Source organism: Sinocyclocheilus anshuiensis, unplaced genomic scaffold (assembly GCF_001515605.1).
Source record: "Sinocyclocheilus anshuiensis isolate Anshui unplaced genomic scaffold, SAMN03320099.WGS_v1.1 scaffold1540, whole genome shotgun sequence".
NCBI classification, from domain to species: domain Eukaryota; kingdom Metazoa; phylum Chordata; class Actinopteri; order Cypriniformes; family Cyprinidae; genus Sinocyclocheilus; species Sinocyclocheilus anshuiensis.
In genome coordinates this window covers 534763-550285 of record NW_015558654.1, presented here as the reverse complement: position 1 = coordinate 550285, position 15523 = coordinate 534763, and the positions used below count along the sequence as shown (strand labels likewise).

The following is a 15523-nucleotide window of genomic DNA, read 5'->3' as shown; positions in this document are numbered from 1 at the left end:
GCTAACCGATCACAGCACACACTGGCCCAGCTAACCAATCACAACCACACTGGCCCAGCTAACCAATCGCAATAACCAATCGCAACACACACCGGCCCAGCTAACCAATCACAGCACATTTCATATTTCAGAAGGCGGGCCTTTATTTGATACAGGAACTATTCAAGCCATTCATGCCAGACTGGGGAGAGAGGTGTTGTAATCATGTAAAATATGTGAAAAAGAATGTGTTTTTCGAACAACCTAGTATGAGAGCCTGTTCTAGTACACCCCCAAAACAAAATCAAGACTTTGTAAAAGAGCATAATAGGACCCCTTTAATACACAGCCATTCTTGTGTGATTTATCTGTCAATATTATTTAAAAAATAAATAAATAAAAATAAAAACTTGCACCAAATTCCTGGCTGTGCCTCTGCACCATATCTGTATCAACTTTAATTTTTGGTTGCCATTACAAAGCCCAACTATTTTTCAATCCCTCGCTCCAATCTCTTCTAGACCTCTTTTCGCCTTCCAAAAATGACAGAAAACCTGTATATGACTTACTGTATATGTATATTTTGTATATGTATATGTAAGTTTAATATTGACTTTAAGTTGCTAAGTCAGTTTGTGTTTCTCAGTCATTGATAAACACCACAATGATTGACCAAGAGTTGCAATGGTTAAAACCTGAGAACGTGAAAGTGCATCCTAAATTCTTACTGATGGTGTGGTGATCATTCTAAAGATAACCAAGATTTCTTCTTTGGGGGAAAAAAAATAAAAAATTATTCTCTGAACATATGTAAATTATAAAGACCCAAAAGGTAATTTTTGTGTTGTCATTTGTTTATTTTAAAATTATCATTTTCAACCAAAAAAAAAAAAAAAAAAGTCAATGCAATGCATGATCTTTTAGTGCTGACACATAATGTTTAGGATATAATACCAGATTTTAAACCACTTTGTAATGTGGACATCATAGGAACATAATGCAGGGCAAAAAAAAAGGAAAAAGAAAAGAAACTTATTTGATTCAAACAGTAGAAACATGGGCGTTGTTAACTTTAGACTGACCAGACTCTTATGAAAGGCAGGAAGGTGATCGATCAAAGGCCCTTTGTAAGTGATATTTATACTCAGAATAACAGGATGTGGATGAGAGTGATTTTGCATATGTGAATTCGGCATGCTGCTCATTTCTTCTTCCTTCCTTCGAAATAGGCCCTCCCTTTTAAACCGCTATATACTGTGTAAGTGCAGTGCCCATCTCAACTTTGTTGTGCACTCTTTGTTTGATCGATAATGTCATCTCACTGCAGTGGTGAGAGAGGCACTGAGAGTGTCTAGCATTTTCAAAAAATATCCCAGAAATAATACTGTAAAGCTGCTTCTGATGTTATTACCTTACAACAGAACTTGAACTTTGTTGTCGGAGACACAATCAATAATAGTACATCAGAATGCTCAGTATTACAAAGTTTTGCATTGCATACTGTACATAAGAATTTTACGGTAAAATTTACGGTAAAAAACCGGCAGCTGTGGTTGCCGGAATTTTACCGTAAAAAAATACGGTAGCAACGTTTTAGGTTTTACTGTTTTAACTTAAATTTACAGTTAAATACCGTATTTTCATTAACTGATATAATGTTAATATACCAACCTATTGAAGTACTGAAATCTGTTTTGTAGCTTTGTAATACACTGATAACCACCAAATGCAGGCGGTGATGAGAAAATCACATGATGAACCAAAGCCCATCACAAGCAGCTTTAAAATAATAACACATATAGAAGGTGCACAGTGTCATTCACACAAACACCAAACACCATCATGGTAACACACATGAAACTGAAATAATGCAATAAACATTCATTTAACAACATTAGGTGTAACACACAACCCTAATATACAAAACTGATAAGAAAAAACTAAGAAGAAACTGTTATTTCAACAAAAAAACATCAAATTTGAAATGTAATGCAGGGAATTCTGGGAATGTCAATTTACGGTTATTCACTGTAAGTCTTTTTCACTTCCAAAAACGGTATACTACCGTAAAATTAATGTCCAATACATGTAATGTCCAATACAGTTTTTCACCGTATATAGTAGGGGAATTTACCGTTAACCATTTAACAGGTTTTTACTGTAGCATTTTTACAGTCTTTTACCGTTAAATTCACGGTCATTTTTTACAGTGATATGTTTCTTCTTGTACATCAGATTCTTGCTCTTTATGTGTCTTTATGTCTACATTATTACATTTTTCTTTGGTAGTGAAAGTAGACTTTATGCTATACTTTGATGTGAATGTCACATATAGTATCTGACAGATTATCTGTGAAAGTTCTCTGCAATAACATATTTCATTGTTAATATTGCTAATCATTTACCCAGATGATAGACACAAGCCTTACATGAATATTATATGCTGTTTTTTATTGAATCCAGAACATAATGGGTATGTGTGGACACATCGTTTTGCTGAAACAGATTATACAGAAATGAGTTATCATGCATATAACTAAAGTATTACAATGCTTCAACCAAGCAGTACATTTTTGTAAATCTGGAAACATGTAAACAAGCATACCAGTATTGTATTGTTTTGAATATTTTACCATATTCTGTGTTTCTTTTTCCAATCCCTGCTGGAGCACATGCTGTCTGGCTAACAGTGACCGCTTGCCTCACAGCTGTTAACTCACATTCATGCTTTGACATGGTTGTCATACTTAAAGTTTGAAGGGACCAGGGAGAGTCGGCAGACTTCTGACTTCCATTGATATGTAGTGAAGTGTAGTGTTATTTTTTAAATTAAATTATTATCATTATTTTTTTAAACAAAACATAATGTTTTGACTACACAGCAAAGAGATACAGCTCAACACATTACATTTAACAAGATACATTTACCACGCACAAATACCCGATATTTTGTAATATGAATAGTACGTTTTCACATTTGGAACCTCCTTTTTATTCACAGTGACTTCAGATGAAATCATTACTCCTTTATTAATGCTAAATACTTTTTTTTAAAGTAATAAAAAACTATAATAAAAAGACACTATGTATGTTTAAAATGTATTATATAGGTTATTTAAAGGGTTAGTTCACCCAAAAATGAAAATTAGACTGTGTTTGACTCACCCCCGAGGCATCCTAGGTGTATATGACTTTCTTCTTTCAGACGAATCCAGTCGGAGTTATATTAAAAATTGTCTTTGATCTTTCAAGCTATTTAATGGCACTCAGCGGGTGTTGCAGTGCATCAGTCCAAAATAAGTTAAATAAAAAGCGCCCATCCATAAAAAAAGTGTCTCACACGGCTCTGGGGGGTGAACAAAGGCCTCCTGTAGCGAATCGATGCATTTTTGTAAGAAAAATAACCATATTTAAAAAAGATCAAAGACAATTTTTAATATAACTCCGACTGGATTCGTCTGAAAGAAGAAAGTCATATACACCTAGGTTGCCTCGGGGGTGAGTAAAACACAGCCTAATTTTAATTTTTGGGTGAACTAACCCTTTAATGCCTTTCAAGAACATAACAATTCACCAAGATCAAAAATGAAGAAGGGCAACATACAAAACTATAAAATAGCTGTAGCTGGATAAACATAGAAAATGATGACCTACCCTCTTAAAAAGAGTTATAACAGTTATTTATTGGCTTTGCTGGTTCCATGAAGAACCGTTAACATCCACAGACCTTTCCAAATGCACTAAAGTTTCCACAAAAGTGGAAAAAATGTTCTTCAGATTATTAAAATATTCTTGACACTTATTTTAAGAACTGTTCACAGAAAGCTTCTGTGGGGAACCAAAAATTGTTCTTCTATGCCACTGCATTGAAAACTCCCTTTTGAAAACTTTAGTTTAAGAGCAGTGCTGGGAAGTAGCCTGACTAATTACATGTAACTAAATTACGTCATTTAATTACAAAATAAATGTTATTGTAATCACATAGAGTTACTGAGAAAAACTGTGTAATTAAATTACAGTTACTTAGGAAAATGTTAATGATTACAAAGGGGAACACATCAGAGTTTTTTTCACACACCCACATACAGATTTAATTGATTTCTTTCATAAATTGCAGTGACTGCTCTAAAATATGAGACACCAATGTTTCAGGAGTTTAGGACACATGCTTCTTCGATACCTGTTTATTTCCTATTTGGGTTTATGTACATGTATTATTTAATATGAACTGTTTTGGTAACACTTTATTTTAAGGTGTCCTTACACATGTTGCATGTACTTACTATTATAATAACAATTAATTATGCATAATTACGTGCAAGTAACCCTAAGCCAAACCCTAATCCTAACCCTATACAGTAAGTGCATGTAGTTAATTAATATTACTCAGTACTTAAATGCATAATTACACTGTAACAAGGACACCTTAAAATAAATTGTAACCACTGTTTGTTTTTCAAGGCATTGTTAGATGCCAGTGTTTCCTATGCAAATATATGATTTCAAAAACAGTATCATAGCTACTAAACTATTTCTTATGGTTTTAAATCTGTATTTAACCTCAAAGTAAATCTGATTTTTGTTGAAAACATTAGAAATGTAGAAAAGTAATCAAATGTAAACAGTTACATTACTTTAATAAAGTACTTGAAATAGTTACACTACTTATTACATTTTAGATAGGGTAATTTATAATCTGTAACCTATTACATTTCTAAAGTAACCTTCCCAACACTGTTTAAAAGTATATAAAACATGCAACAACTTGCCCTGGTTTAGAATATATCGTTTCAGGACACCAATATATTGAAGTTTTGCTGCGGAAATAATTTTTTTTTTTAAATTTTCATTAAAGGGCTACACATAGTTGTTGCACGCAACAGAAAATTTTAAATTGCTTCAGAATTTCTCCTTTTGTGTTCCATGGGAAAACTGTCTTGATATTTCGAATGAAATAGGGGTGACAAAATTAAATTTTTAGGTATATGTGACCCTGGAGCCCAAAAGCAGTCATCAGTAGCACGGGTATATTTGTAGCAATAGCCAACAATACATTGTATGGTTCAAGATGATCAGTTTTTCTTTTATGCCAAAAATCATTAGGATATTAAGTAAAGATCATGTTCCATGAAGATTTTTTCTTTGTAAATTTCCTACCGTAAACATATCAAAACTTACGTTTTGATTAGTAATATGCATTTCTAAGGACTTAATTTGGACAACTGAAAAGGTCTTTTTCTCAATATTTAGATTTTTTTTGCACCCTCAGATTCCAGATTTTCAAATAGTTGTATCTCAGCCAAATATTGTCCTATCCTCACAAACCATACATCAATGCAAAGCTTATTTATTCAGCTTTCAGATGATCAAATGGACCTTTATGACTGGTTTTGTGGTCCAGGGTCACATATAAGGTATTCAGCAGTTGAGAAAGTGAAAGAGCAGTAGCTGTCATGTAGCTGGTGAGGACGCGGCGAGGGTGGTGGCGCTGTAACACCGCAGCAGCTCAGCGAAGCTCTGGCTTCTGTCCGTGGTTCTAGTCTGCGCGTGTCAGTGCATGGTGACGCCGTGGGTTTGTATGCTCTCTCTGTCTGTCTCTGGGGGATTTCGCACCATTTCAAGCTTTGGATCAAACCGGGCGACACGCGACGGAATTACCGCCACAAGGGTGTGGTTCTATCCAAAATGACATCGCCGGATGTAAATAACAAGTGGAAGTAGGATCTCTGCCCATCCTTTAGAGATGTACACCGCGGTGAGTGTTGCCTTGTCCTGGCGGGGGAGCCACATGCGATTCATCCTGATGGGGTTTTGTTTTATTCTTGATCTCTGATAATTTGAGTCTTATTTGCAAAGAGCAGATGCGTCTTTAATCTCGGTCTGTTGTGAACGCAGTGATGGTGCTATAACGGTGTCGCTTTCGCTCGCAGCGCTGTTTTTATTTGCGCTCCTGTGCTGAATACGCGATTTATTGCCTTTCTATTGTCTCTTCACACAGAGCTCCGTGTCTGGGAACGCGTCCCTGCGCTGTTCTATGTCTTCATCGATAGATTTCTCCGATGATGAAGAGTACAGTGTGAAATCTGGGTCGGTGTCGCCGGCACCGGGGGACACGTTACCGTGGAATTTACCCAGACACGAGCGCTCGAAGCGGAAGATCCAGGGAGGATCCGTGCTGGATCCTGCCGAGAGAGCGGTGCTCAGAATCGCAGGTAGGAATCCAAAATATATCCCAGTCTCACTGCAGCCACGCACGTCCATTCATTAGGCTCTTGCAGAGAAAATGACGAGGCCTGTCGTTTGCTGTTTGATCAAGCAGCAGTCAGTGAACTACACGTACAAATGCAGAGTTGGATAAATAATAAGCGATGAAGAATTCACGTTGTTTGGGTTTTAAGAAAGTATTTAAAAAAGGCATTGGAACTTGAGTTGTCTAATGGGTGGTCCTGATCATGTGCTTTAAATGTCTTGCACCAGAAACACCTGCTCCTTACATCTGCCTAAAATCTGCAGGGCATCATCATAAGAAAAATAATGAGCGTTAAGTTGCCTCTGATGCACTGTGAAACTGCTGTGAAACGGTAGCTGGAAGTCAGAGTTGTTTTTAAAAGCTCAAGGCTGAAAGATGAATCAGCAGTCTGTAATGTGCATGTTGTCCTGCTCTGGAATGAGAGGCTTCTGTAGCATTATGACCTATTCAACATGAGAACCAGATGGCAGTATCACATGCCATAATAATATGCCAAAATATTTGTTTTTATTCTATCTATCTATCTATCTATCTATCTATCTATCTATCTAATCTATCTATCTATCTATCTATCTATCTCTATAGCCTATATACACAGACTCAGAAGAAAAAGGTACAAACGCTGTGACTGGGGTGGTATCATTTCAAAAGGTACACTTTTGTACCATATTTACCTCTAAAAATGCATACTAGTATCTTATAGGTACATATTAATACATAGCATACAAATTAGTACCTAAATGGTATGTTAGTGACAGGTTTTGTACCTTTTCTTCCCCTAGAGAGTGTGCACAAACAGCCTGCAGTTCATCATTTGGCAGTTGCATGATATTTATTTCTATGATAAATCATTTTTCTTTTAATGGTTTTATAGAACAATAATAACACATTAGGCTTTACCCTACAAATAGAATAACTTGTAAAGCATTGTAAAAAAAAAAAGAAACATCAATATAAAGCAGAGCTGCATGGTGTTTAGTATTATAAAAGTTGAGATTGGTCGGCATCTGCTTGGGAAGATGTTGTTTGTCCTGTAATAAAGAGAGAGTTGTGTTCATGGAGCGCAGCGCCATCATGTTCCCGTTGCAAACGCGAGGACGGGAATGCTCCGGTTTTAGGACCTTGGAGAGCACGCTTGCAGACACATGGCAGCGGTGACCACCAGCATGTGCCTCTAAAATAGAGGATGACTGTGCATGACACATTATCCCCTTCATGTAGTCTGACATGTGATATATACTGTATATAGCCTATATATAGCATTCCAGATGAATGCTGACCACACATGAACAGTGTCAGGAAGAGTAGCAGCGTTAAATAAAGCACGCAAAACGGCATATCGTGACAACTGGTATTATTTTGAAGAACCTATTGGCGTTTGCTGGGATGCAGTGAAGGACAGTCGCGGATCCCCTCTCACCGGCGCACGGCTGAAGCGGCTGAAGTCGCGCTCATTGGCCGGTTGGCGGATCTGGGAGGGGACGCAGGGCGTCGCCGGTAACGGAGCAGAGGCGCTGATCGGTCAGGCTTCACTTCGCCAGTGCGGCCGGTAAATGACCAGCCTCGACCGCTCCGCCAATGGCCCGCTACGGACCGGCTCCGTATATGCTCGCCGACGAATTGGAGTATCTCCAGGCGTACGAGGACGTGCTTGAGAAATATAAAGGTAAAGAATGACTCAGGTTTGACCGCTTGTTCAATTAAAAATTTGCTTCGGCAGCGAGACGGTTAACGGTGTCAGAGCATCAGCGTGATTCATGCTTACATTAATACATACATTGTTTCATTGGTTACTGAACGGAAACCGTTTACTTGCTGGCAGATTTGCTGACCTGATGTGACAAATTGAATAAGCTTGTTACAGTAAGACAAAACCCCTTTATTTTTGTCTATCTGACAGATCGTGTAGAAATATTGTTCTGTTTGTGTGTTCAGATGATTGCATTAGATGTTTGTTATATAAGCCCATTGTGAAATTCTGATTTGATTGGTCGTCTACATCTGTCTGTGGTGTTGTCCCATCCTTCATGTCTGCTCTAAATGCATCTCCCCTCATGCACCTACAGTGGCTTCCAGCCATTTGGATCACTAGTCCTGGCTTAGGGATGTTATTTTCTTCTCAGCATCATCCTGCCAGTCAGCCTGTTTCTGCAACATGCATGTTTAGGGAAATATATAAATGCACGGAAATAAATTTTCCCCATTGAATGAGCGTTGAGTATTCAGGTGAAGCTGATGTGTTGTTTTTGGTGATTTGTAGCTCAAGCAGAGCAGCAGATCGTCTATCAGCTGTTGGGTATCATAAGCTAACAGTCAGCTGTGGAAAAGCTCAACAGTGTGTGTGTGTGTGTGTGTGTATGTGTGTGTGTGTGAGTGTGTGTGTGTGTGTGTGAGTGAAGCTGCTGCAGTCATATGAGAAGGGTCACTCTGATTCTGTGATTTTTGCTTTCTCAAGGCAATATGCTTGATAAATAAGTTCTTATTATCATAGATTTGTTTATTTTCTACAGAGCGTACTACAGTTTTGTTAACATTTAAGTGCATAAAACCATGGTGGCAAAACAGTTGTTATTAATCAGAATGTGTGATTGTTTTGAAAAATGAAGTTTAAATTGCATTAGTGGGTTGATGCACACAGTTGAAAACACCCAAACATTCCTGATTTTCTGGAATCAGTCTAGGTGTAGGCCACGTCTCGTTAAAAACCGCTTTTGTTCTGGCTGTCAGGAGTGTTTGACTTGAGGCCAGAGGTTATCAGAGCTAGTTTATTGGTCACTATAAACATGTCTGGGTGCCAACAAGCACAGTTAGAAAATAATCAAGGTGTAAAGAATATACCTCAGTGTTTTTCACTCTTTTGGCACTAATTGAGCATGTAATTACAAATGACTTTAAAAGAATGATTTTATTAATGATTCCACAGTCAGTTGCACAAAACAAAAACCTAAGAATGACATTTAATCATTTCGTTTATATGCAGCATTTTAAGAATGCTAAGTTATGAACAATATTGACGTATAGTTTTAATAAGACATTGTAATGCATGGAAAATGCTCCGTGGGAATGTTTTTTGAGTTATGATGGGAATAAATCGCTTTTTGAATTCTAACTGATCGAACTGATTGATACACAGAAATGAATCATTTTCTGCTGAAACCTTATATTTCTCTTATAAGTCATCACATCAAAACCAGTGTGATATTCTGAATGTATTGTGCATATAATCAATATATAGCGCTGCACCTGTGTGTCATGTGCTTTAATTTATGTTACATCTACAATGAGGTTGTCATTGAAGTATGCGTTTTCAACACTGTCTGAAAGGAATCTTTCATAAGCAGTCTTTTTGCTTTAAGGGAGATTAACAAGCCATCTACATGATGTCTTGTGTTTAGAGAACAGTTTAGTCAAGAAAATGATAAACTTCACATATATATATTAAAGATAAGCATTTCCTTTGAATTAAACATGATGCTTTATTCTCTGTTGAATAAGTTCATGACGCATACTGCCTCATATTGAGTCCGGTTTTAGTTCTTCCTGTAAGAATGACTTTTTAACCGTGTGACAATGCCTTCAAAGACACTGGAAACTGTGATGCTCTGAATGTCCTTCCTCTAGAATCATCACCAGAATATTCCATGCTTATGCTTAAAAATATGAAGCCAGCTGCACTTTTTATAAAGTACAGATCCATAAAATTCAAAACGATATTAAAAGCCATCCATGTCTATTGTGCTCTTTACTCCGCTTGTCTGGAGTTCTCCAGAGAGTGGGAACTATGGACAATGATAAAATTTATGTTTGGTGGAAACATTCCTGGAAGCGACGTCCAGCTCTGTAGAGTTATACAGTAACACTGCTGGAGCTGTTCTCAGAACAAAAGCTCTTCACATAGACGGTCTGCCTCTTGTTTCTCTTATGCTAAATGTCTCTCTTTAGCCCTATAGTGAACGCTCATGCTCAATGTATGTTATGCAGGACTGAGTGGGTAGGAAGGGCTCAGTGCTGGGGAAGATACATTGAAACTGTTGAGTTACTCATAATTTAAAGCACTCAATGTACCTTTATATAGGAGGGGGAGGGGAACAATACATTTGAAATATATCAAAATAATTTTTTTAAATATAAATCTGTAGCAGGAATAAAACAATCATTAAAAATCACTTAATGTGTAAAGTATCATACAAAAAACTGTATTAATATGGAGCAATTAAACAAATATTGGATAATAATAATAATACAAAATAATAATAATAATGAATTATTTTTTACAATTTTTTCCATAAAGCATGTTATGTTTTCATTGTTGCAGTAATGATTAATTTACTGTAAACATTTGTCATCAAAAATATAGAAATCATTTTGATTGGCAGGTGCTTAAACATACAGGTAATGGTTGACGTCTAGGTTAGTGTCCAGTTACTTTGTGGAATTTAGTTTGTTTTGGGTTTCGAGGTAAGAAGCACTGGGTACAATACCCGGCTAATTGGATATTAAAGGTAATAACACACAAGCAGAGTTTTTTTTTTTGTAGTGGTGTTCTTGTAAACCAGAGCGTTTCATCTTAGATCAGATTCAATCGGTTCCTTTCAAAATGTCTTAATCTTGTACTTTTGAACGGGACCCAAATGCGCACATTTCAATAGGCCTGTGAATGTGAGACTGGAACATGCGAGCTGCTTCGGGGTCGTGCACAGTTACCATCGCGTACAGTGTACTAACAGGTGAAGACCAGAAATGACATAAGCCCTTGTGTTATTTTAACATTGTGTGGCTAAGAAAGCTCAAGATTTACTCAAGAGTGGGTGAGTCTCTCATTTTTCTTTGGAGCTCCAGTGTCCTTTCTATTAAGGTAAGAAGCTCTTTCATGAAATTCTAAAGGTACTGTAGTGTACAAAGAAACCGATGCTTTACATCCGCTTGTCACTGTGGACTGTTTTTATAAGGCTTTTGTTATTACTTGATTGAGTTCTTATGTGGATGAACACCAGAGAAGAAAAGTAACCAGAGGATTTGAAATATTAGCCCTTTCTGGTGATTACATGCTGTTTTGTCTGGGTAAACCATATTATTGTGATGATTAGAGTATTGTAGAATTTCAGAGAACTGCTTTGCTCAAAAGAGCCAATAGTTCTTGCTCTTATTATCTGCACTGAAAAAAATGTTTCATTCATCCAAAAAAAAAAAAAATGTAGGGTAATGATTCACATCTATATTTTTTAACTTGAGCCAATGAAAAATAAATAACTTGCCCTAAACAATATTTTCTATGTCTATTAAAACTATTTTATAAAACTTGGCACAAAGTATATTTTTCTTGTTGAAGAAAGTCAATTAATTTAAATTCTATTTTTGATCCAAACAAAAAAATATAGATGTAATCAAAACAAAAATTCTCATTTAAGAAATTTATTTTTATAGTTTTCATAGACATAGAAAATATTGTTTAGGGCAAGTTATTTATTTTTCGTTGGCTCAAGTTAAAAAATATAGATGTGAATCATTATCCTACATTTTTTTAACTGGTTGAATGAAACATTTTTTTTCAGTGTAATTTCCAAGTTAAATCTATATCAGTTGTTTTATTTTTCCAATTTGTTAAACTAGAAAATTAAGAAAAAAGCAAACAAATAAAGGAACATTCATGCAATTTTCTGTTTTATTTGAATTAAATTCCAAATGTTAATTTAAAAACAAAAAACATAAATTTTTTATCTGAAAATATTTCCCCATGAAACATGAAAAAACTAGTTTAACAAACTAACATAAAACAGTTAATCTCAGAATCACAACAAACGGCATCAAAACTTTATGGTTTTATTCCACTCTGAGTTTTAGGTGCTAACCCACCTTTTCCGAGGTTGAGCATTACCTGCTGAATAAAATATAAAGTGCTTTTTTCATACTTAGTCCAGGTGCAGAGCATAAATCAGTCTGAAAAAATGGACATAGAAGGCCTGAGATTGGTCGGTTCATCCATTACAAAGTGTTCTTCCAAGATGATAACCACTCTAGATGGGTTAGCTGTGGACTTGCTTAATCAACGCTGAGGAGTCTTACTGGAGTCTGTCTTGTCAGCTGCATCCTAACAGGAAGAAACAGATCGATAAAGACATTATCAAGTCAGTTAGATAATGCTGTTGTCAAATACTCAAGATCATATGATGTGTTCACACCATGTTCTACTTAGAGCTGTTCATGTCCTTGGACCGGGAACTGTGCGTTTCTATGGCAACACTATCAATGCCTAAATTAATCTGCAGCAGTCAGGTACAGTGGTCACGTGGTACAAATAGAAGCTCTCAGAAAATTCCCAGATTACAGATGGCAATTATGAGTTCTACAAGGACATGAATTCTTTTTCCAAGTTGTAATCTTGTAATTATGGCAAATACAACATGGGATGAATGCACTTATAAAATGGGATGAACATGGGATGAATGCACTTGTAAAAAGAGCTGGCCTTTTGGGTGATGTCAGGTTTGTCGTTGACAACTTTTCTGTGAAGAGCAAACATTAAAGTTACAGTCTTTATAAGGGCATCTGATTTAAGGGTTTACATTTAATGTGCAGTGTGCCAGTCAATAAAGTGATCCTCCTCAGAACTGGTCTCAGTTAACCCACATGACATACTGCTGCTCTGGAGTTTTGCTGTGAGGTGGCATAAGTGTACATTTTAGTGCATAAAGTAATTTGAATTGTGTCAGTACAAGATATTTTCAGTTAAGACAGCTTGAATATGCATTTTAGTCTGAGACTGGCCTGTGAATCCGGGGGCTAATGTTTATATAATGTTAGCTGTGCTCTCTTTTCACAGTTATGAGGGCCATACTTACACTTCCAAAGCATCTCTTCCATTTCTTCTTAAGAGCGCTCTGAACCTAGACAGAAGTATATTCATCCGTTTTTGTATTTATACCGTTAATTAATTTAAACGTACTCTTTCAAACAACAGCCATGTCGTTAAATTATTGCACTCACCATATTAACGCCACCATCGTCTCTCCTCCGCTGCAATCGCAGCTGCTGTATGAGTAAAATTAACTTACAGTCCTCATAAACAACATCGAGTGAAAAAGAAAAAGGAAAAGACGAAAATAATCTCAGTCGAACTCGCTGGTCCGGGGTTCAAGTGCGGTTTTGTCCGCTGCAGGCGCGTGAGAAAACTAGCTAGCTAACGGATGACCCGTCGTTTAGACAAACAACAGTTTTCGCCGATCACAGTCTCTGGAGGAAAAGAAAGAGCAATAAAAGGTAAATGGCGGAAAATAACGTCCATACAACTAACTTATCTAAAACAAAGTTTCCACCTTCTCATCCACAGCTCGTTGAATTCACACACAATCACACAGTGACAAAATGGTGTCGTTAACGGACTCGCAGCACCAGTGTGAGGAGGCATGGTCATGATATAAACTTAATAATAATTAAGTTAGTTAATCTAACCTTGATATTTTACATTCGTCAAAACAAATATGTCTTAGTTGAGCGCTTAATGAAAAATATTTATATTTATCAATGTTTTGAACTAAAAAAATATTACTTGAAAATAAAACAAATAATGGTAAATTTAATTGAAAGACAAATTATTAATTGGATGAAGTACTGCTCGAAAAACTTTTTTCAGTGTGTAGTATCCAATCACGCCTTGGTGAAACACAGAGCTGTGGTGTATTTAGTTCATACGCTCAGTACCAGGACAAATGGCATTTAACCAGGTCAGATGGATTTAATTATTGTGCCAATACACATCAAATAAATTGCTACTAGGTCATATAGTAGTAGGGCTGGTCTGAATACCATTTTTTGAGCTTCGAAGCTTCGGTAGTAATCAACTCCGAATATTCTAAGCTTCGGAGGGAGAGGGCTGAACATATTCTTCTCTCAACACTGTGTCTACACCGGACGCCGCGCCGCGACAAAATACAATAGAACCTATTATGTAGTGGTCGACCGATATGGGTTTTTTGACAGCCGATGCCGATATCTTGGAAAGCAGGGTGGCCAATATAAAGCCGATATAATTTTATTTATTTTCATTTATAGTTAAGAAATGTTAAATAATTTGAAAATGGATTAAAAATAATTGTGTAAAATAAACGTACTTATACTTTAGAAGTCAATAGGCGCAGACTTTTTTTTTTTTTTTTTTTTTTCAAATAAAGCCAAGGTAACACTCATTTTACATACAGCATGCAATGAAAATTACATGAATATGACAGCGGGCAATGCATAAAGCGCAGCATAATTTGAAATCACTAGTTTAAAGTTTGTCGATCGCGCGTTTCCAGTCAAGCAGAACTCTCCTCCTGTCGGCATTCAATTCACACAGACCGACCGTCACCCAGAGAACACGCGATCATGTAGGATACAAATGCACACTTCAACTAGATTCGACTAAGTCTGCAAGGTTTGTGAAATTAAATGTTCATCAGTCATTCAAAGATTTGTTTAAATGATATAAATGCGTATTTGCTGAATGCTGATGGCAAATGAGAAAGTATTATAATGTTTGCCTTTCTGTTACTAATAATATTAAAGCAATCGTTATAATACTTTTTTTGTATACATTTTAATTCCTTTGTTTAACAGTTCTATCTGATTATTAGATAGACTTCTATCCATATTAGACAGAACTGAACGACGACACTGCTCACATTCTCCCTCTTGTTCGCTACAAGAGGGAGAATGTGAGCAGTGTGCGCTCAGGCGCTGGCGTTCACTCAGCGCCATCAAAATAAAAGTCTGCTGCGCCGTCAAAATAAACGTCCCGCCTCGAACACATCGGCCAACCAGAAAAGCTTATCGGCCGATGCCGATATTTGAAAAGTGCCAAATATCGGCCGATATATCGGGCATGGCGATATATCGGTTGACCGCTACTATTATGCTGTCTACACTGGATGTGGCGCGGCGTGGCGTGACAAATTCCCGACAGTAAACTGCTGCTGCGTTCTATTTATGGTCGAGAACCGTTCATCCAATCGACTTCACGTGTGGCGGGTGTGTTGCTGCGGACCCAAGGGAGTGCAGTGTCACATTTTGGTGCAATATGGACACACTTTTATTAATGGTTCAGAATTAATAAACTTTTAATAAACTACAGAACGTCTCGGGTTACGTATGGTAACCCTCGTTCCCTGAAGGAGGGAACGGAGCTGAAGTGATGGTGTCACTACCTCTTGGGGTAGGTCACTTAGAACCTCCGCGTCCCGTTCAGGGACCAGACATTAAGTTTCCAGAGGTCCGGATGCGGGTGCCAAGGGGTGCCCCGTCTCTGAGTCAGTAGAT

General features: G+C 36.9%; 1 protein-coding gene across 9 annotated transcripts in view; it reads left to right on the top strand.

Annotated features, from left to right (window-relative positions):
- Positions 1–15523, top strand: part of dst (dystonin) — a 171392-nt gene that overhangs the window by 2306 nt on the left and 153563 nt on the right. For 7 of the 9 annotated variants that reach the window (XM_016477159.1, XM_016477158.1, XM_016477160.1 and 4 more), the window contains exon 4: positions 5978–6191. In XM_016477159.1, the coding sequence (XP_016332645.1) occupies positions 5978–6191 (214 nt within the window). Of the gene's footprint in view, positions 1–5521; positions 5735–5977; positions 6192–7560; positions 7896–15523 lie in introns of those variants that run through there. The other 2 variants (XM_016477162.1, XM_016477163.1) reach the window with 2 other exon arrangements.